Source organism: Falco punctatus, assembly GCF_963210335.1.
Source record: "Falco punctatus genome assembly, chromosome: 5".
Taxonomy (NCBI): Eukaryota; Metazoa; Chordata; class Aves; order Falconiformes; family Falconidae; genus Falco; species Falco punctatus.
The window spans coordinates 62,705,324-62,727,580 of NC_137584.1; the positions used below are offsets into that span (position 1 = coordinate 62,705,324).

Here is a 22,257-nt window from a genome sequence, read left to right on the forward strand (position 1 = left end):
GCTGGAACAAAGTAGGAATGGGAGGAGATTGACTGGAAGTGAATTACGCTTTATTATGTGGGTTACTTCAGCTTGTCAAAGAAGTAAATTTTCTTATTCTGTCAGTCAGGGGAATCTCTGGAGCTCATTCTGAGCACAGTAGAATAAAGATGTTTTTCTAGTCTGTGGAGGGCCCAATGGATTTACTGGCTGCTGACTCTATTTACGAGAGCTCTGTTTAAAACAAAGGCTTCCAGAATAACAAATAATAATTAAAAAGAAAGCAAATATTTCTGAATATCTTTATGATCTATAAAAAACAAATGCCATACAGTTACTTTTATATAAAAGCTTTCACTAGCTCTTCAGTCTGGCAGTCTGGAGTCCCTCAAGAGTAGTTTAACCAAAGAGCAGCAGCAATGGGGCAGACATGCTGCAGAGTTGCTTATGCTGAAGTCAAGAATCAGTTGGATCAAAATGGTAATTTTGTTGATATTTCCTGGTAAACCAGCTTTACACCATCAGCTTAAACACCAAACCTATTCTGTATACAATGCATAAGGCTCCAGAGGAGAATAATCACTTTTTTACACATTCAAACCCCAGTCTATCCATTTAAATATTGCTTGTGTCTGAGCAAGCTGACTTTGGAAGATGACCAGAAGGCATCCATATTTAAAAATGTTGCCCAAGGCATCACTGAAAGCTGCATGAAGCAGATACTATTCTTTGTCTATGAAGCAGATTTTATGTATCACATAGGAAAGATCTTCCTGTATTTCCAGGTTTGTTTTCATCAATGATTTCATTTGCTGCATCAATGCCACCTCCTTTGCTGGGAATACGCAACATTTTATATTATTGCTTGATTTCAGTGTGATGTATTTATGAGAAAACTCTGGGCTGATCCAGAGATACTTGGAATCTCAGTGGCTATAAATAAACACAGTGAGGAATAAGGGCAAGTATACAAGGAAAGAGAAATGAAGATTTTTTTAATTGGGGGAATGCAAAGTGTATGAAAAAATGAAAATCCAGAAAATGTTATAGATAAAGACTATTCATTTAAATGAAGTTCTTTGAAAACTTTTCAACTTAAAATAAAGCACAGTTGCCCCGGATTGCAAAAATATGTGAATTGCACACCAAAGCTCAGTCCAACTTCTTTGATGTAAATGGCCATGGTTTCACTAGGTCCAGCAATACTGGCTTATCCACCAAGAACAATGATAGAGGTCTGGAGTCTGCCTCCTAGAATATAGCAGCGATTCATATCTGGTCTTATTCCATATTATCACTGATGACATAGAGAAGAAATAAGCAGCTCCATTTCACTAAACTGAAATGCTTGCACAGGCCACAGCTTGATGCAAAACCATGCAAAAATTAAGATACAGTAATTGATAATAAAGGCAGTCTCAGGAAAAACTAGTTGCTTATTTCCAAGTTGTTAATTTTCCTAGTGTTTTTGAAAGTAAATTTCTTCAGGTTCTGCTACTGTGCATGCTCAGAACTGCTGCTGTTGTGGCAGACCTTTGCATCTTGGCACCCACTTCTCACCTAACCCTGATGGACGGTCATAAATTAGGCAGGGGGCAGATACCCAGTCCTCTCTGAGGTATAATTTGACAGCAAGGCTCTACTGAGTCCTAACCTGCACTGATAATGAATTCAGCATAAAACTCATCCAATATTATCGCTATCCTAAAAAAACCCAAACCCAAACCAAGCCCTGAACAAACTAAACAGCTTGAGGCTGAAAGAATGAACTAGCTGGCTCTCTCTACCCAATTGCTTGAGGACCACAATCCAAGAATTTTTCTATCATACTTAGGTAATTCAACCCAGACTCATTTTGTTCCCAAGACAAATAGGATGTTCACTTTCAGAGCCAACAACTCCTAGAAGTCAGACATGGAGGGTCTCAAGGTCTATGTCCCTTTCTAGATCTACAGAAATGTCAGTTATTAGATGAATCTCCCTGAATTTCTGTGCCACTCCTTTCTTTGCTCCCACACCAGAGCCTGAGTGCAAGTGAGTGAGGAAAACCAGTTTCCTTTGCAGCGACCATTCAGCATCACAAGCCTTTCCCAATGGCCTGGGCAGCTCTGGCAGGTTATGTGCCTTAGCCTGAGCTCAAAGGCAGGACTCTTGCCCTTCCCTACCTCGCTTGCAGGACTCCAGCAGCCCTGGTATAAATGAAATGGCAATGTTTGAACAGCAAGCACCGCCAGTTACTGTGTTTAAGTCACTGTGTCCCAGTTATCCAGATCCAGGTATTAAGTGACACTAGTTACAACATTGTGCTCTGATGGTTATGCATACCTCTACCCATGCATGTATTTAGGCGTTATGGATGGATTTATTTCATAGTTATTAAACTGACAACATCTCAGTCTGTGTGCTGTTCAGTTAGTGTAAGCCAACTAAATGAAAGCCACAAGCTTTTATCAGAAGTAAAATTAGAGTTCCAGCCACAAGGAAGGAAAAGGAAACCACAAGAAGAAGGGAAAATAATATTCTCGATGAGTGATCAGGAAAGTATCTGAGTAACTGAATGGAAGACAATTATAATCTAATCCAGACACAGGCCTGCATGATAAACTCAATTCTCACATCTAATAATTTTTGGAGATTTCCTTGAACAAACCAGTACATTAAACAAATATGATCTTTAATCTCTTTAGATGGAAGGCATTTTTTTTGAATTAAAAGCCCAGTTCAAGACTGAAACAGATTTCTCCCAAAATACACAGCAGAAATGTCAGGAATCATTTTGCAGTATTGACCAACAAAAGCAAAGCCAACATTTTTTAATGATGACACCACAGCAGCATCCCCATGACGAGTGAGAAGCCCTGCAGAAAGCAGAACTCCCCTCCCCTCTCTGAGGTCTGCTCCCTGGCTGGAGCCAGATGCTGCATAAACCTCCTAGTAAACAGCAGGGTTGTGTTCCTCAGTGAATCCAAATGTGTCCTCCCGATTACCACCAAGGAAAGGGCACAGGGAGGAGAACTAAAACCTCATTAGCGATATCCAAGTTTTAACTTGAAAAATCTTTAAACTGCTTAATGGTGGCAAATCTCAGAAAACACAGACAGAGCTCTTATCTCACAGCTCAGCATCCAGGTGGTACAACTACAAGGGCAAACCATCAGGCAGTATTAATTCTTCAGCTTTTACAGAAATTCCAGTAATTTTTACAGGCCTAGAAGCTTTGCCATAAATCTTTCCTTGTGTTTCAAAGCTGCTGTTGAAGAAAAAGGAAAATATTAATTTCTTAATGGTAACAATTTCTAATAATAATTTCTTAACAATGGAGTAAGCACAACTGCTGCAGGGGAACTCACCAGTTTGGCTGCATTGTCGAGTGACCTGAATTGCCAGTCTGCAAGTAAACTATAACAGGTGTCGGGTTTTTTGTCAAATACTAAATGTTTTTGTCTCCTGACCCATTTCTGTTTTATAACAGTCAAAGCAGCGCTTGCACTTAGAGCTCAAAATGTAGGGAGCATACTAGTGGCAAAAAGAAAAAAACAAACCAAGGTCACAAGCAGGTTTATCTGATAGCGGTTATTTTTAGCCATACTTCTAAGGCTGATTTTCCTAAACAGGAGGTTAGGCGTTTGCTGTACTAAAACAAAGCTCCCAAAATAGTGAAGTCAGCACGAGGAAAGTGTTCCTCCTATGAACTACATGAAAGTCATTGCTGCTGTCTGCAATCAAAAGTGAGAGAGGAGGAGGAGAAGCGAGGGTATCTGTGTGGTGTCGTATGGGAACGGGGGGGACTCTTCAATATAGCTATCTCTGCAGAAGGAAATTAATAAAACTTCTGAGTTTTATCTGGTGATATAAGCCAGTGCAGTTTATTCCTGGGTATCCTAGACTAAAACTAGCCTCAGTGAAAGTGCAGCTTTGCTGCTTTAATTGCACCTACACACGAGCTTTTGCCAACGCAGCTGTATTGGTCGGAGATGATGCCTGTGGCTCTGCCAGTAGGCATCTGCAGCATGAGCTTGGCCTGAGGAAGAGTTTTACTGCCCCTGGGGATTATCACTGGTTACTCTTCTGCTGTTTCTAACACGGAAGATGGTGACAACAGAGAAAACCCAAGTGGCGAGCTGTGGGGAGATGTGGAGCAGCAGCTTCATTATCAGAGTTTTGCAGAGGGATGAGTGCCGGGGGGATGGAGAGACCATCCCGTCATGGCTGTTGCAACTGCCCGTGGCATGCAGTTTCACTGCAATTATCTTGGGAGTAACAATTTGCGTTACTTTGGGTCTACCCTACGGCCAAGGGACTGCTGATGCTGGCTGGAACAAAACAGCTGTGCACAAGGTGTGCACTAAACTTGCATCTGAGCCTGATAGAGTCTGCAGTGAAGGAAAGCCTTAGAAATTCCTTCCATGTTTTCTGTTTATGTGAGAAAACTCATTATTTGTACATGAAGGTAATTTTTCTCTTTTTTTTTAGTTTAAATATTAATTTTTGGAGCTCCTTTGAGAAAATAGCCCTGTGTGGTTGGTTCTTTGCTTGATCTGGAGCTGATCAAAAGAAAATATTGGACTATAATATTTTAAAACATTTATATGAAGACTTAATCTGAAAAAAATCCTAAGAGAATGCCAAGATCCTGTTAGCAGGTGTTAGTCTATCAGGGATCTGTTAATTAATTTCTGACTGACTCATCCTGGATCTAAGGGCGGTGGGAAGGGCTTCTGAGGTAAGTTGAAGAAGTTAGCCTGAAAACAAGCAATTGTTTGAGATGACAGGCATTTTTGAATAAGGAAAAGAAGTCAGTTGCATTTTGAGACTGTGGAGGAGCTATATTTATTTCATTTTGAGATAAACTCACCAAGATCAGCCTTACTCTCAAAACCTGAGTTAACGTTGTGATGTTCCCCTCTCTTGTAAAACAAATGTTTTCTTTCCCTCTCCCTACTTTTTTCCTCTGGATGGGTGACAAACATTACTTACCTTAAGGTAAAAAGCCACACACAGACACACATTAAGCTTTTTAAGCAGTGAAGTCAAAGCCTACATTGTTTCGTGTGTGTGTGAGTTACCACCTTAATCCAAAGGGAATATGTAAGGCACCAATCCAGGGTATGTAAATACTTCCAGCAACTTTTTCTTGTGCATGTGAGATTGTAGGTTATGTAAAATTGCAACCTGGTCAAAGAAATACTTCCAGTACTTGGTGACCTACCTATTTTCACTGTTTCTCACACTCAAAAATTATCAACACTTTTGTAACCACCAGTGTTTTTAAAGAAGCAATCTAAACTCACCCCATAAGTCCGTGATCTAGTCAAACCCCAATTATAGCTTTAATTACAGCCTGCAAATGAAATTATGCTGCCTGAGTTGAAGGATAACTTTAAAGCAGAATTGACTGAGTGCTTCCCCCTTTCTTAATGAGTTGCTCATGAGTTCTCCCTTTAATCTTTTAGAGGTGGCTGTACTTTGACATCTCACAGAGCACAGTAACGATGGCAGGAACATTTCTGTCAGTTATTGGCTAGGAAGTAATCTTTTGGGTTCTGCATGATTTGACACGGCCTTCAGGGGCACAAGTCAATACACCTTTCTGGAGGAGGAAGGGAAGGCTGAACAAATTGTAATACACTGACAGCTGTCCTTTCTGTGCTGAAAATTACTAGCAAGTAGTCAAATCTTTTGGGAAAGCTGAGGTCTTGAACCCTTGGGGAAATAACTGTGTTCTGAAGGCTTTTTACAAACTAGTTCTGCTTTATTGAATACTACTTTGTTATGGTTTAAATGCAGTTTATTGTTGGTTTCAGTTGTATTTTGCAACTGACAAAATAGATGCATTACATTTATCTGTAGTGTTGAGTATGTTTTTCTTTCTCTTAAATGAAGAACACTGAAATTATTTTCATGGAACTGATGAATCAGATTTACCTTATCTGATGCTTTTCAGTTTACACAGAGCAGGATGCTGTTAATACAATGTTCATACATTCAGAACATGTATCTTCTCTCTAGTCAGTTACCTTTGCTATCTGCTTTTTTTTCTTGCATCAAAACCTCAGAATCAGAAAACGTCAGAAATGTTGTCGTTGTAGACTTATACCGATTTTTCACCAGATGTAAAAATACGTTTCTTGCATAAAAAGTTTCATTATAAAAGTAACTTCTTCAGCCTTTCAGTAGCAACTAGTATTTATAGCAGCTAAGCCCCAAAGCAGTTTACATCCTCAAAGCATTTGGATAAACTTAGTCTTTAGATGATATTGTATAGATACATTCTTAAACTGAAGCTGGTAAGTAAAGGCGTGGTTGTAATAAGGTAAAGCATTAAACAGAAAAGTTTACTGCTAATTAACAAGTCATGTATAATATGGATAGTTCTATATGTTTAAGGAAATTATATGCTATTATTATTTGAATAAGAGCATGTAATTATCACTCTAGTTACAGGAAAGACTAATTTAGTTTTAATAGGAGCTGGATTTGACTTTAAATGATTTAATGTCAATGAAAAAATAGAACTAATGTATTAAAATACAGGGGATTTTTTGTTTCACTTCAGCAATAATTATGAATGAAACTGTTCAGGATATAGAAATTCATGACTTCCATGGTAATAGTTGATTCTTCAAGGGCATTCATCTTTAAAGTACCTGTTGAAGAAAGAGTGTGAGGTTTGCAGTTCGTAGTTGATCTGTGACGGGCAGACCCGTGTATCTGCGACCTGCACGCTGCCAGTTCTGGTGCCCCAGCCCCAGCTGCCTTGGGCTTTCCATTGTGCAGATAATTTGCAACTCTAAGCAGAAACATGAACTTCTTTGCCATGGTTCACTGGCAATTTTATCATTATATTTATACAGCAAGCAGGCTGACAACTCAAGCTCCCGCAGAAAGTGGCAGGGTACATACAGATCTGTAGGCGTCTTTAAAGAGACAGCTTTGGTAAATTATAATGGAGATTTTTCTCTTGTACTAGCTGATTGAAATAACAATAAGGCATGAAGAGAAAACTTATGGGCAAAGCATGATAAGATTTCATACAGCACGCAAGATTTAAAATATGCATTATCCTCATGTGTGACACAATCTTGGTTATCAAATCTCCAAAGTGTGAGATGAACTGTCTCCATAAAACATTTACATTTGCACTCATTCTTCTCTGAAATTCAACTATCTTGAGCTGCAACATTGCTCAATCTCCTCTTCTTGCTTAGAGTGACTTTTAATCCTACGACAGACCTCACCATTCAGCACTTTTGAGACATGTTCAGTAGATGAGGTTAACAATTACAAAATTCTAAAAAAGTTTTTTTTTTTTTCCTTATTAGCATTTACATCTTTGTAAAACTTTCTTAAGCTTTTCTTTGCAATGAAGAGCAAAACAAACTTACCAAAATTCCCCTGTACGCTCTAAAACTCCACAATTACTGTTCACAGAATTTTTTGAAGTGGGACTTTTATAAACATACCAAGCATAATGAGATTCAAAGGAAAAGTATTAGCTTGAAATATGCATATTATTTTGGGGATCAAAGAATTGTTAATCAAATATCCATCAGAAATGGAAGCACTGGCTAGTTATTTGAGTGACTTTTTCCTAAAAAACCTTGATTTTATATTTGATCTTTGTAAATCTGAGAGATTTTCTGTGATTATTGCTGGAATACCTAGGTGATGCAGGACATGGAATTATTTACACGGGTATCTGGAAATTTGATCAAATGGCCACAGAGCAGTAGTTGCCTGCCCCTTGGAGGTAAAGTTCAGATTATCCAGATATGATAGATAAGAGTACTCGCCTCTACTTGGCTCATACCAAACTTTCTGAAGTGGAGGAGGATGTATTAGAAGCTGTGGTTTATGCAAAAAGCCATTTTTCACACAGACCCCTACACGTTTCAGTTTCTGTGTCTGAGCTCAAATGTAATGTTCCCACAGGGATGGAAAATTTGGCTTACCATGTCACTGTGCTTGAATGGTCAAACTCTGTAAGAGAGCTGTAAATGAGGAGAGATTCAATAGCAGAAAAGTGAAGAAACACATGGATTTGTGAATGAGGCACATAGAACAGGAGTAGGGACACTGGCTTCTACTATTTTATTAACCATGTACTGGCCAATATAATCATGAGCTCATCAGCTTTCCAATACTTGAGAAAAACTTCCCTGATTAATGAAAGTGGGTAAGGAGAACTAGCTCATAAAGGTCCTGCAAGATGTTTAGAAAATTTAAAACTTAACTCATCTTCTCTTAATATTACAATGATATAACCATAATGATGCTCTTCGGTTAATTTGTTTAATATCATCTTAATGTCAAGGTGTCTTAAATTAAGAGTCTTACTTGACCTTTATCTGATTTCCACTCCAAACAGGAAAGTACACAGAAGGTATTATACAAGATCCCCCATTTCTTGGGGAAATTTTAACACTAAACAAAATGTCCTTTTTCACGCACAAGGAAAATGGCAATTTCTCTTCAGAGTCTGTCAGGGGAGTTTAGATGACAAACTGTGATGCAGTAATCCACAATCCCACTAATACTTCCCTTGTCACAGGCGAGATTAAAGTTCAGAATTGCTGATGCATCTTTGAAACCAAACTCGTTTTGAGTCAAATACTGAATTTTCAAGTAAAGATGGGGGCAGAAGTATAGAAGAATGACTACATTTGATGAGCACAGAAAGCTAATGAAGAAAGGATTGGATCATCTTATCAACAAGATGCCATTTTACTAATTACATGCACAATTTGTGTGTATGTGTTGTTATTTTATGCTCTGAACGGACAAAAACTGCAGCAGCAGCATGTGAAAGCCTTTTCCTACAATGCTCTTTAGTGAGTATCAGATCGTTCCCTTTTGTTAGATTTTTAAATTCTTCAGATGAAACTATCAGAAGGCATCCGCACCAAATGTATAACATACTGGTGAAAAAAGAGAACTGTCAAAGTTGTTTCCATTTCAGTTTCTCAATCCAGATCTATAGCTTAGTTTATTTACTTTTTTTTTTACATATTTCCTCTATTTAAAAAAGAAATGGGAACAGGCTTGATGGGTTTTATGACCCAAAATGAATTTCTGATAACTCTCTCAAAAGAATTCTCATATGAATGTTGATGAAAACTGAGTTATTTTTGTAAAACACCACTAGTGTTGAATAACATTCCATAATTTTTTGAATAATCTTTTTCAATGAAAGCTGTGCCTTGAGAAGTAAACCAAGCCATTCTTTACGCACAGATATATGTTGCATCCAAACAACAAGAATAAATTCATTAAAAGTTAGCATAGCAGCAATTGCCTGCCTTTCACCAAATATTTTTGCAGGCTGCAAGCTGATGGGGTATTTACTTGTATGTGGCACTTACTATCGCTCATGTAGATGTACAAAAGCCAGGTCAGACATGGCTGACAGAGAAGCCCCGGTGAGCCCACAGCTCACGGGAGGCTGCAGCACACCTGCAGGGAGGCAGCAGCAACTTTGGCGGGGTCGGGTTGAGCCAGTGCTGCTGTGCCGTGCCAGCCGGTGACCAGGAGCTGGGCTTCTATGGTCAGCACGCTGGCAGCCTGGTGGGGCTCAGGGCACCTTGAGGAAAGGCTTGTGTTTTTGTAGCTTGGCAGTGGAAAGTCCTCTGCTGGTAATTAAGTAGATTAATAGAAAAGGAAAAGCTGGAGTGCATCAAACTTGCACAACCCGTTTGAATCTCTTCTAGCTAGTTATTCCCAAATAGCTGCAGCTAAGCTATGACTTACAACTGCAGCCAAAAACTTCAGGGCTTGGCAAAGCCGGGGCTCTCACAGCTTGCTGTGACAGGAGTCAGACAAGGTACTCAAGAGGAGTCAGGAATTCCTCAACATCCATAATAATGAACATCTGCTCTTCCACACAAACAAACAAATACCTCTCTCTGTAAGAAACCAGAGATGTTCTCATACCTTCAGCTTTGAGTCTGCTTTCAGGTGCACAGCTGCAAGTTAAAAACGTTATTTCTCCCCTGTCCTTTAGCTCTGGAAGGTAAGTTTTGCAGACACCAGCCCCTGCCCCAGCAGCGATCTGACGCAGCAAGGGACGGCTCGCAGTGTCCCTCCCAGACTTTGCGGGGGCTCCGCCGCCCATGACAGGCAGCTATGCTACTTGCTAATTTCCACAGATATGCCTTTCTGGTTCTCACCCCTTCATCTGTAGCTGGAAAATTGGCGGTATGTTTGTGGTCTGAAGCCTTTGCTGGCCCTGCAAAGTGAGCTGTGGCTGGGGGGAGCTGGCTGGGAGGCAGAGTCTCACGGAGTGTGGCTGACCAATGTGTTTGCTCTACACCAATGCTTCCAAAGCAAGCCACAGAATTACTCCAGAAGAGGTATTAGAAGGAAGTTTTACAGAAGTTACCTCTCTCTTGGCAATTTCCCTTGGTATATTTGGGCTTTGTACCTTTAGGCTGACATACAGACTGCAACATGGCAAATATCAGAAGTATGAATAACTTGTGGCACCATACGAGTTTTCTGTTTTGAGATTTCCTTGCAAGGTACATACATGTGTACAATATGGCTGCAAAGAACAGGTCTGTCGTGTTCTGGTGTAGAAATAACCACTGGGCAAATCTAAAATGCTCTCACAGAACAACTACTTATTTCTTGGTCTTATGCGTGAAGGAGGAAACATGCTGAACAGAGGGGTCAGTAAAGGAAATACCTGCTGTGTTCTTCATACAGCTAAGCATCTTATTCATTTAATAATTCGTTTATTCCTCTAGATATGGTATATTGATGAAGTTCAGTAAGGCAAAATGATAGACTGAGGATATATGGAAAGAGATTCTTCACCACCACTTCATAATCAACTGATATGTACTGCAGCTGCAAAGTTATTGCCATATTACTGCTACAACTATGGCTACAAACCATCCAAAATAACGTACGGTCCCTCCGGGGATAAACAGTGGAAATCAGAAGATCAGCCGTAATTGTATCTTTAACGCAGCCTTCATGTAAGAAGGTAGAAAGTCTGAGCTGGTTTCTTATTTAGGTGAATTTATGGAGAACAAGACTTTGCTTGTGATGGCCTTGTTTTCCAGACAAGGAGAGCGTTTTAGGCTCCAGTTCTATCCATAATGATGCAGTTTCAAAAGCAATGCACACATTTTAAATACAAAGGAAAGAGAGAAGCACAGTCCTAGGCATTCTTGGTTTCATTACATTCTTGCCTTTGCTCATCTACATTTCAACTGTAATGGGATAAGTGGGTTGACTGAGGAAGAATAATAAGCCAGATCAGAAGGAAACATATCTGCAAGTGTAAAAACCCCAAGTAACTTTGCATGCGTTTGTTTCCTAAAGTAACTCACCATTGAAAGTAGAAACAGCAAAATACTGTGAGGAAGTCCTGACCAAGTTCAGGAACTAATCTACAGTCTGGTAAGTGTTGCATCCTATTTTTAACATAGGATACATTAAATATCTAAAATTTCCAGAGCCAAACAAAAAAATGGTGTATCAGAGAACTATTAAAAGCGCAAATATCAAAGTAATTAATAGCCACTAACATTACGTGTTGTGTGATATGAACACAGTATTTTTGAATGCATTTTGGATACAGGTAATCTCAAAAATATATCCACAGTATTACAAGGTTACTATGAATACTACATGCTCATTAGGGGGGGGGTAAAAAAAAAAGCCATCTTCCTTACCTGCTATTGCTTCAAGACTAGGGATTGCAATAGTGCTGTAAGTGCTAACGCATTTACAGGACCATGTGCGAACTAAGGTTTCCTCTGCATTTTCCAGGCCTGGCAATCTGTCCATGAAGAAGGAGCCCCACTGTTTAGAAGCAAAGTAAGGAACTTTGAGCGAATCTCCCTGAAAGAAAAAGAAACATGTAATCTTAGAAAAAGAAAAAAAAATCTTCTTTCTCTCTCCAACCACAAGTGTTAGTTTAAGGAACATCAGCATTTCTCTGATTCTCTAGGAAAACTGTGTTGTACCTCAGCAGCAATATAACTTTAAAAATATTATAAAGAAAAACAATAACAATCTTCCTCCCATAAGTCCCCAAGCTCCTGTTTATGCAATTTATGGATTCCCTAGAATATAAAAAGCTGGCATTAAATTGTCCTTTAAAAAATCCTTTATTTTCCCCATTTTTCTGGGTTTGATAGTGTGAACAGCCTGCTGCCTTTGCTAGAGAAGCTAGGTAGCTGAGGCGCAGTCAGTAACCCAGCCTGGACCTCCTCCCAGGAGAAAGGAGTCTCCCGGTGCTAGATGGAGTAACTGGGAAGAACACATCATGCCACCTGTGTTGTGTTATCTGGTTCTGAGCTGAGGAATGAGTGAGAACAGAGCCGCAGGATCCATGGAGAGCCATTCAGTTGCCTAGCAAACTGTGAAAAAATGATTTTTATTCATGTATTTTTTCAGACAACAACATGTAGACTCATGTTTTAAAGAGAGCATTAAAGCAGCATTGGGAAAACTGATTTTTTTAGCAGTTCATCTTGAAACCTGCTATATATTGCCATAAGCAGCCAGAAAAAGCTCCAGGAGGCCTCTGCAGAAAGATGAAAAGCTGGAAAACAAAAGTGTGAACTACAGTATAGAAAATCTGTTAAAGTAATTTGTGTACAAATTAACTTTTCAGACCAGTAAAGCATAGAACAGATATCCTAGCGTGTGCCTCCAGATCTGTGAACTTTTGTACTTTATTTCCCATTTAACCCCTTTCTTAACAGATTTGAGAATCTGCTGGAATAATTTGTGTTTATGAAAGAGGTCTGTGGCTTTTGATCACAAGTCAGCTGCTGATCTAGCCGAGCAGACCACATCAGTAAACACAGGGCCATTCTTTTTGTGATTCTGTGTAACAGTTTTTTCTCCGATCATAGCTGCGGCTGGGGAGGAAGTATTGATTTGGACAAACAGATACTGGTTTCTGGCTTCTGATGCAAATAGGTTGGGAAAAAATCCATACATTTTGTTTCAAAACAAGGTATTAAGAGCTGGGCTTTTTTTTGTGTGTGTGTTTTTTTTTTTTTCTTTTTCCCTTTTTTCTCTTCCTCACACAAAAGGACAGCATCTTACTTTTTTTTTTTTTTTACAAGTCTTACCTTTCCATGCAAATCCCAGGACTTTACATTAGTTATAATTAAATGTAGATGCTATGCTGAATTAAAATGTTTGCCAGCTGGATGACATAAGCAGAAAACTCTTATGGCCATTACAGCTGTGCAGGTGATAAATCCAAACAACAACCCCAGTACTGGCCAGCATAAGCATTTACACAAAATACAGGGTCTTGTTTATCAACAGGGGAAAAAATCTGAGGCTACTGCTTTTTGAAACATATGATTGGTTCAACAGGCAATTAAAGTTGAAATCTGAGGAATGAATTGATTTTTTCAGACGTCTGATTCTCAGAGTGGGAATTTCTTCCTTATTAAGGAGGAGGGAGTTAACATTAGATTTTGCATTTACAGCCCAAGCTCTTAGTAAAACCAAACCTAGCTAGGTAGGAGAGTTGTCATCAAGCCACTTGGTAGAGAACTGTCATTTTGCTACTGGCTTATCACCACATGACACGGGCAGTTTGGCAGGCTAAATCTGGATCTCAAATCTGAGAAGAGCTGTCAAAACTATGCCCACATCCTTAGGAAGCATCAGACATAGCTCCCCCTGCCATCCTTAACTGATGCCTAGAAGATGTCCATATCTCATCTGCAGCTTAGATAGCCTGCAATAAAGGAAAGACCATGTACCATGAATCTATACATCTGTGAAATGAGGCAAAAGTCCCCTTTTAACATCACTACTCTTCACATACCTGAAGGCACACATTCAACAGTGGGGCTGAGGAGCTCTGGAAGGTGCATCAGCCACTCCTGCAGTCCCCACACATGGGGTTTGCTCTTGCAATAGGACAGTAGATCCTGGGAATTACTGAGCAATCCCTCTTTCCTATGCAAAACCCCCAAGCATGTGGTTTTGCTCTCAGGCTTATTGGTCAGACAGTAGCAGGTCAGATGTTGATTGTGTCAGTTGAGGGTACAAAGCCTCGAAGACTATGTCTAGACTTTAGAGAAATAATGATGGTACCAGGGTTCCCCAGGTCCCAGGGCTTTCCGCTAAGTTAAACCACCTGGAGTACTTACTATCACCTTTGCTTTATTAACTGCAGACAAATAGGGTCTGTTAACAGAGCAGACAGAATCTGTTAATAGGACTCTAGGGTAACGCAGATTTGTCAGCTTACAAGTGACCTTTCTAAAACACAAATAGGCAGGGAGCCGAGCTCTGAAGTTTTTCTACATTTGGTAAAGCAATGAAAGAAAAAAGAATGTAAAGGAGACAGAAGTGAAAAATCAAGCTGCTGTCAGTATTTTTTAAAGGCATTATTTAGATGGGGATTTGCCATCTATGCCGTTGTCTTTGTACCAAGTGCAGAGCACTGTGATTACTTTACTGCATCCAATGTGATGGATGGTACTGATGGCTGTATGCTCTGTGCTGAGGTAGCAACACCACCATTGACTCTTAGTGCCAGTAAAAATCAATGCTCAAAATATGGTTTTGCCGTTATAACAGCAAGTATTTGAGCTGTTTCCACCAACAGAGCTGTGCTGGTCACATATCAGATGTCCTTGAATAACACACTCAAGCTGGGTGCACAAATGGGCAGGTCTGCCACTGGTCTGACTTTTGCACAGAATCTTTCCCCAACAAGTCATGCGCAAATATAAAACATTTCATCCATGATCATTGTACCTAAAGTACAATATGGATCACTATAAGCAGACTAAAATAAAATGCATTTCACTTCAGGATATTGCTTTAACTCGCCAGGCTTTACAACAGCCCATCAGGTTGTTCTTGCAAGTACTGTTAGATTTGTGTTCAAGATAAACAGGAATGAAGAGACAAACAAACAGAGCCAAAAGGCACAGAGTAATTAGCCTTGTCTTATTTTTAAATTACTCCCTGGTTACCAGAGAGAGTCTCAGAAATTGGGGGGTTAAGGGCCCTGACGCACCCCCAACCAATCAGACACTAGGCAATACTGTAAAAATTATTTTTTCCTTTTAACTGGAAAAATTTCATCTATATCCACCAACAAATTATTTAATATCTGCTCCATTCATTCCTATAGGCCAAGGTTTTTACACACTGACTAGCTCCTCTGTAATTGTTTCCCTCGAACTCCTGGGACAAATTCCAGCTTTTCTTTGAGTTTTCATTGATGGAATTGATCACATATTTAAAGAATGGAAGGCAAAACCAAAGCTTCCAGGCAAGCAAACAACCCCCCAAATCTGGGGGGAATCTTGTTTCAACACAATGCTTGGTATTTTTTCCCCCCGCTGCATGCTGCAATTCGCTGAGGAGCCGAGTAATTGCATGAATAGCTTTTCTCTTGATCATTTGGTTATGACTCATACACTTGAAAGAACTGCAGTTGTTACCATAATTTCAGTTATGTGTAACTGGCTTATATCATGCATTTAATTGAAGGGAAAAGACAAAAACTGCTAATGAAAATGGAAATTACAAGCCTCCCAGTTTGTGTCTGAGGAGGTTGGTTTTTTCCCCTCTCTCCATTAGTGATGAAATACCAGTCAAACAACTGAAAACAGGTTTTTGCAGTATCTTTCTGAAAGATGCAATTGCAAATTAGAACTAATACTTTATCTCTTTAATAATATTTTGTAAAGACTGATAGAAGGGAGGACTGCATCTTATACTAAATTTTCAGTCCCTCTGCACACACGGCATGGCATGGAAAATCTGCGATAGTAGTGTATTTTTTTTATTGCCAATGAATGATAAGGCTGATGAACAAGACTAAATCTAATTTCCTAATGCCTAATTTTCCAAACCCAGCTGACTTTCTACAGTCCTTTGAATAGGCTTTTCCCCTTTCTTAATCAAAGGGTTAATGGGAGAAGTTGATTGGGGGAATGAAAATAAAACTTTCATAGGCTTGTAAAGGGAGTCCCTTTGAACTAGTCCTGTTAAGTTAGTGGTGTCCAGTCAACTGCAGAGATATGGATGTGACCTGTTGTTCAGACTCCAGTGAGCAGCGTGGTAATGAAATAACACCACTGACCTGCCACGGCCCCCCTGGTTCAGGTTCCTTTAATCAGCGCAATTCATTTCTCCCTTGCTTGCTTGCTGTCACTGGTAGCGGATGTAAGCTGAACAGGGGCTGTGTGTGGCAGGGGTGGTGTCTCCCCGAGATACTGCAATCTCTTATCAGGAATACTACAGCATTAGTGAAATGTCAAGCACCTGTCTAAAAGTCTCAGTTTCCTGCTCGATAACTGCAGTGATAGAGAAGATGAATCTTGTGAGCAGTTGGCCAGAAGTATTGCAACAAAAGAAAACCAAAACATCATCAAGGGCTTAGAAATGCATCACTCTATAACTGTTTCTTTGTACTTCCAGGAAAAGTAACATTTTCTGGTTGTCTTTAAAAATTAAAAATGTGTGCTTTCAAAGCATATATTGAACATGCTTAAGAAACCATGGCTGAATACCCCCCCCCCCCCCCCCCCAGTCCTACAGAGATGTAAGATCTACCAGCAATGCAGCAGAGCCTCCAGTCAGAGAATGAACAGATTTATGGAGGAAAATGAGTTATTTTCATAGGATTCATTAATTAAATCAAATTATATTAACCTATTAATAGTGCACGCACGCGCACCCCCCCACCCCCACCCCCCTGCTTTCTTACTGAGAAACACATTTTTCTTGATAAAGAGACTTGAATTTGTTTGTCTTCATTTTTGTTTTTCTGCAACTCAGGGGAAAAGCCTAAACATTGATAATTAATTTCCCTATTTAAGTAACTGAAATGCCCTTGTCTGACCTTAGTTTAGAAATCAGGATAGTGGGGGAAAATATTAGATAAGTCTATTGAAAAAACTAGAGAATTCGATGTGACTTCTATATTGTTTTAGTTTCATTGAAGATATCCTTTTCTCCATAAAACCCAGCAGCTTTTAAAAGGCTTCTTAGTCAGATCAAAAGCATCTCTAGTATAAAAACACCCCACAAAAATCTTCTTATCAGTAAGTTAACTTTTTAATCACAAAGAGTAATTATTTAAAAAGAAAAAAAAAGTTAAGTGCTTTTCAAAGCATCATGCAAAAAGCATATATATCTCTCTGCAATTAGAAGAAAATGACTTATTTATTTAGGAACATACAAAAAAGAAGTAACACTCCAAATGGAGAGTGAAGCTTCACTGTAGTTCCTACACAGGACATGGTGGAGCTACAGCGCTGCCATGTCAGCCGTCTGAGCACCGTTCCCCATCTGTTTAGTTCTTTGGCAGTGGAAAAATGATAAACCATAGTAACCCTCCACTGTGGGAGAATTAGAGTGGCAGTAGTGCTAAGTCACTGGTTCCCAGCTGTGATCAACCCAGATCAACCTGAATATTCACATGATTTATCTGAGGTAACTATGAGCCGTCTGCATGGGACCAGACTTCAAACCAGCCCCTCTTACCTCAGTGCAGCTGTCACCGAAATAAACAACCTGTGAGGGAAGCAGCAACTCAAAAGTTATTTGTATATAAGGAAAGTACAAGCAAACTGTATTTCACACAGAGAGGAAGAGAGCTTCGAAACAGCCTAATAGAAATTCCTCTGTGTTTCAGAGTTGGCCACAACATGCAGGGCAATGTCATGAACTCGGCAGAGTTCAGGTGCTGGAGTTGCCGTAAGTGGCCATGAAATTTCTCCTTGTAGGACGGAGGGCAGGTTCTTGTTACTGAAATGGAGAAGACTACATTTTTTTGTTAAGGGAAAGAGCATACAGTCCTTTTTCTGAGATCTGTGATTTAGCTTTGGGTAGAGGCTCTGTGTCACCCGTGCAATGCCGAGCTGGGACAGAATGGCACCCTCCCGGTGCAGCCAGGAGGATACAGTTGTGAGGGATGCTGATGCTGCCAGCACCTTGGTAAGATAACCAGGCTCATTCTCAGCGCAGGTGGCATGAGGCTTTTTTTGTAACTTACTTTATTCTGTTCCAGGAAACACCTGCAAGGAACCCTTACCTCATATTTTCCTTTCTTCTCCACGGGCTCAGATTCAGCCTCTGCAGGCACCGTAACTTTGTCCCCTAGAAGCTCCTCTAAGATGAAGACAGTTTCCCAGTTGCTATAGTGATGAGCTGGGAAAATATCTGAGTGCATGCTGTCACCAAAATAAACAACCTATGAGGGAAGCAGCAAATTATAAGTTCATTGTATATGGGGAAAACACAAGCAAACTTTATTTCACAGAGAGAGAAAAAGCTTTAAAACAACCTAATAAAAATTCCTTCATGTTATGGTTGGTCAAGACACACAGAGAGAGATCTTATTAATGTCACAGCCTGGAGCTGTACCTTCGACCAGCTCTGTAAGGAAAAGGCCGGCCCTGCACACCCTCCTCGCTCCCACCCGCCAGGGGTGTTGGACGGGGAATCCCTGGCTGGGACTGGCACAGAGACACTACTGAGTCTTTTGATTGACAGAAATAGCCTGCCAGGAACCAGTGGAAAAGGCTACCAAGACAATATACTGAGCAACCGGAATGAATTTTGGACAACTTTGGAAACAAGGGAGAACATGGAACACCTCTCGGTGACTCAGAACTCTTCTGTTCTGTGCCCAGGGGGTGGTTTGCCCATTTTACCCATTAGGGAAAATGTGGTCCCACCATCTTCAGTAGCATTTTCACCCATCCAGATCTGTAATTAAAATAACGTGATCCTAGTTTTCACTGATGCCACCTTTTAATCGATTTAATCTGTTTCCTCAGGGAGATTGTTTATTTCCTGATTACAGTCTGATTCTCCCCAAAGCTGCCAAAGTGTGTGACTGTGCACAAAGAATAAAACGTCTAGAAAGCTGACATATTCTACCGATAAGAAGACTAATATGCTCCTTCCAGTTCCGGACTGCAGTCTGTTAGACAACAGCAAGTGAACCAGAACAAAAATTTGTGACCGATCACATCCCTAACTGTAATGAAAATTTGTCTGGTGAATTTTAGACTGAGACAGGGTATTTTCAGAAAGATTTACTCTCATTTTTAATGTACCTTGGGATCCAACTTGCCAGTCATTTTCTTCAGTAGTTCATAAAGCTGGATAGCATTCCCTTGGGAATACCAGCCGGGTTTGTCCAGTGATAGCAGAGCTTCCTGCTCCTCGTCATTCTCTGAAAACACCAAGCAAAATCACCTGCCGTTAGTGAGGGCAGCCCATGCGCCTGCATTCATGAGATGTGTCAGGAACTGCCTGTGCACATCTTGGAGACCATGGTCTGCCTTGGCATTAAACCAGCTCCAGTGTCTGGCTCAAGTCCTGGTACTGACTGTGGGTTCAGTCAAGGTGTTTGGCAGCTGGAGGCAGGCAGACATTTGTGAGACAGGCAGCAGCCAAGCCTTGCCTGCAAGGGCTACAGAAGAGCTGGAGAATCAGCCATAAGCTTTGCCCCGCAAACGCTGCAGCAGGGACGGCAGGAAACCACATGGACCAGACCGATGGAGGAGCTGCTACAGATCTAAGGTGAAACCATGGGTCGAGACAGACTGTAAGAGACAGCATGCACCCTTCCTCACAGACAAATGATTACTGCTTTTAAACACTGACATAAATATAACAAAACAGACTGAGATAGCTCTTATGGGCACTCGCCAGACTTAGATCAGCACAATGAGCTGTTCTAGTTATCATCCAGTTTTGAAGAAACGATGAGCAGGCAATATTGCTGCTGGTGGTATAATCCACATTGGCATCTATATCCACACTGGCAGCTGTCAGCGAAGTGGAAAAATCAGTAGAAAATGAAACCCCCCGGTCATCACCCAACTGTGCCATAGGCTTTGTCTGTAGCTGGTCCCAAAGCAGCTGGATCTGTTCTGGTGTCCACGTAACTTTATTGCTCATTCAGAACTATGTGCTATTGCCAGATGAACTCCTTTTAGCTTCTTGCTGGAGCCAAAATATGAGCCTTAGTGAACCAATAAACTAGGAGTTCATCAGAAATATTAATGTCTGTCTATTGAAGTACTTAAAATGGTGATTTTTTTATTCAGTCTCAATCAAACATGTCTTTTTTTTTTTTTTTTATGCTGGAGACAGAGGGGTTAGAAGCCAATACAGTACTTTGACCTGACTTAGGTGTAACATCCAGACTTCCGTTTTTCTCCTGCTTTATAGAATGTTTCAAAGTAGTCAAAATGTGTTATGAAGAAGACTAAGAGCAAACATCATCTGGTTAGAGACCGCTGAAAGCTGGAATGCAGATTTTGGAGAACAGTGAGCTTTATGTTTAAGAGCACTGAAGACGTACATGGCACAGACATTGGTCCTTGAAAAATAAAAAAAGCAAAAAGAGAGAAATAGATATGTGGAGAGAGGCAGTAAATAACTCTTCAGTATTATGAATCTATGGATTTGAATAAACACAGGACTTATTCTCAGACAAAATGATTCCATATTCAGGGTGTTTTATAAACTAGGAAAAACAAGGAAATTCAAAGTTGATGCTAACAATTCATGTAGAATTTGTGTGGAAAAGTTTTCCTTTGTTCTTCTTCAGGAACCTAGCGATAATAATAATAAGATAACATCCATGAAAAATAAATCTTCATTTCCTGACTTTTAAAATGGTTTTGACTGCACAATTTTTGATCAAACAGAAGTTGTCAAACTTCAGTGAATTTGTTTTATTTGCCCTGTATTTTTAGACATAATTGTAAGGCTGACTGAACAAGCAGACACAATCTTCAAATGATATGGACATAGAAAAAGCAACTTATAAAAAAAAGTCCTCAGAGCTGCTATCAAAACTTTCTTGAAATTTGTGAAGTATAGCTATCACTGTCTCTCCATTCAGTCAATGAGGAAAATACTAGAGAAAAATTGAGCTAGTACGAGAGGGATTGTCAAAAGCACAGCATTGCATTTGCAGATAGGAGCCCTACGTATTACAGTAGCACCAGAAGGTTCTAGCAAAAAGAAAGACCCTGCTTGGCTACCTCTGTGGAAAGGCATGAGGGGCACTCTTGACTGAAAAAATTCACTCTAATTACAAGGTAGAAGATCTCTCACTCTGTGAGAACTATTACTGTCACCCCTAGCAATGGGATTCATCTCACTTAACTCGATGCATCTGGAATTTAGGCTTCTAATTTACAGTTACAGTCTGAACTAGTTGGCCAGGATCCCTTGGTAGGCAAAAGAGAGTGCAAGAAGCACTTTCTAGAGGTGCCAGCTCTGGAGAAGGAAAGGATTTAATTAAGTTAGGAACTTTGATTTTAGGCTGTGAAAAGAAGGGAAATTTTGAAGCCTGGTTTCTTCCTCTGTGCTTGGAGGCAGCAAACAGCATTGAGATGTATAATTCATTATGGGAAAACCTTGATTTTGGAAGGAACTTTAGAAATCTGAGGAATTAGGAAAGGTCTTTTATAATGTTTCAGTTGTAGGGTCATAGGGATAATGACTCTGAACTGGCAAACCTTGCCTCGAACCATCTCATACAGCTGCTTGTGCTCACCCATCTAGAGGTGACCACGTCAATTCTATTTCTATAACCTGAAGTGGGAGGAAATTAATGGTGTTTCATTTGCAGTCATTAATAAGAACAATTTCTAATCCACTTACGCTATCCCTGTGGCAAAATATAGTCAAGAAAATTATTCTTCAGCACTGGCTCTTAAGGCCTCTTGTAGTAGTTCTGCCATATAAAAATTGATACACAACAACTTTAAACCCCATTTATGACACCATTGGCTCTGGCTTGTATTGCATCCCTCAGACAGCAGCTATGTGACAGTGCTGAAGAAACCTGCGAATTTCCTGAAAAAAATGCTGCCTGTCATCATGGTAGTTCCTAATGTATTTTAGATATTCCAGGCCTAACACTAACTACACTCAGACAAGAGTAAAACTGCTGCTGACTTTCCTCCCACTTTGCTGTTATTGATTTGTAAAGGTTCATGTAAAGGTCAGAAATGCTATAAATATTCCTTCAGCAGGAAGCAACACATATATAGGCGGGGATGCTAATGCTTCATGTCTTATAAGCTGGAAGGAAAAGGAGACATCCTGACAATTTCAAACAGACTGGATGACTGAAAAGAATTTCTCAGATGATTTAGATAGAGCGACCTGCTTCCTTCTGAAGTCTAATATATCACTGCAACCTGGATTCCTGGATGTAGAATGAAAACATGCCATGACAAGAAGTGTAGAGGTAGCAAGCAACTAAAATTAAAATAATTAAACCCAGAAAATCAT

General features: G+C 40.0%; 1 protein-coding gene across 1 annotated transcript in view; it reads right to left on the bottom strand.

Annotated features, from left to right (window-relative positions):
• LOC308064753 (dermatan-sulfate epimerase) overlaps positions 1–22,257 on the bottom strand; it is a 197,325-nt gene that overhangs the window by 51,425 nt on the left and 123,643 nt on the right. The window contains exons 9-11 of the mRNA XM_080389711.1: positions 19,053–19,171; positions 18,023–18,181; positions 11,661–11,829 (exon numbers count right to left, since the gene is read on the bottom strand). Of these exons, the coding sequence (XP_080245837.1) occupies positions 11,661–11,829; positions 18,023–18,181; positions 19,053–19,171 (447 nt within the window). The remainder of the gene's footprint in view (positions 1–11,660; positions 11,830–18,022; positions 18,182–19,052; positions 19,172–22,257) is intronic.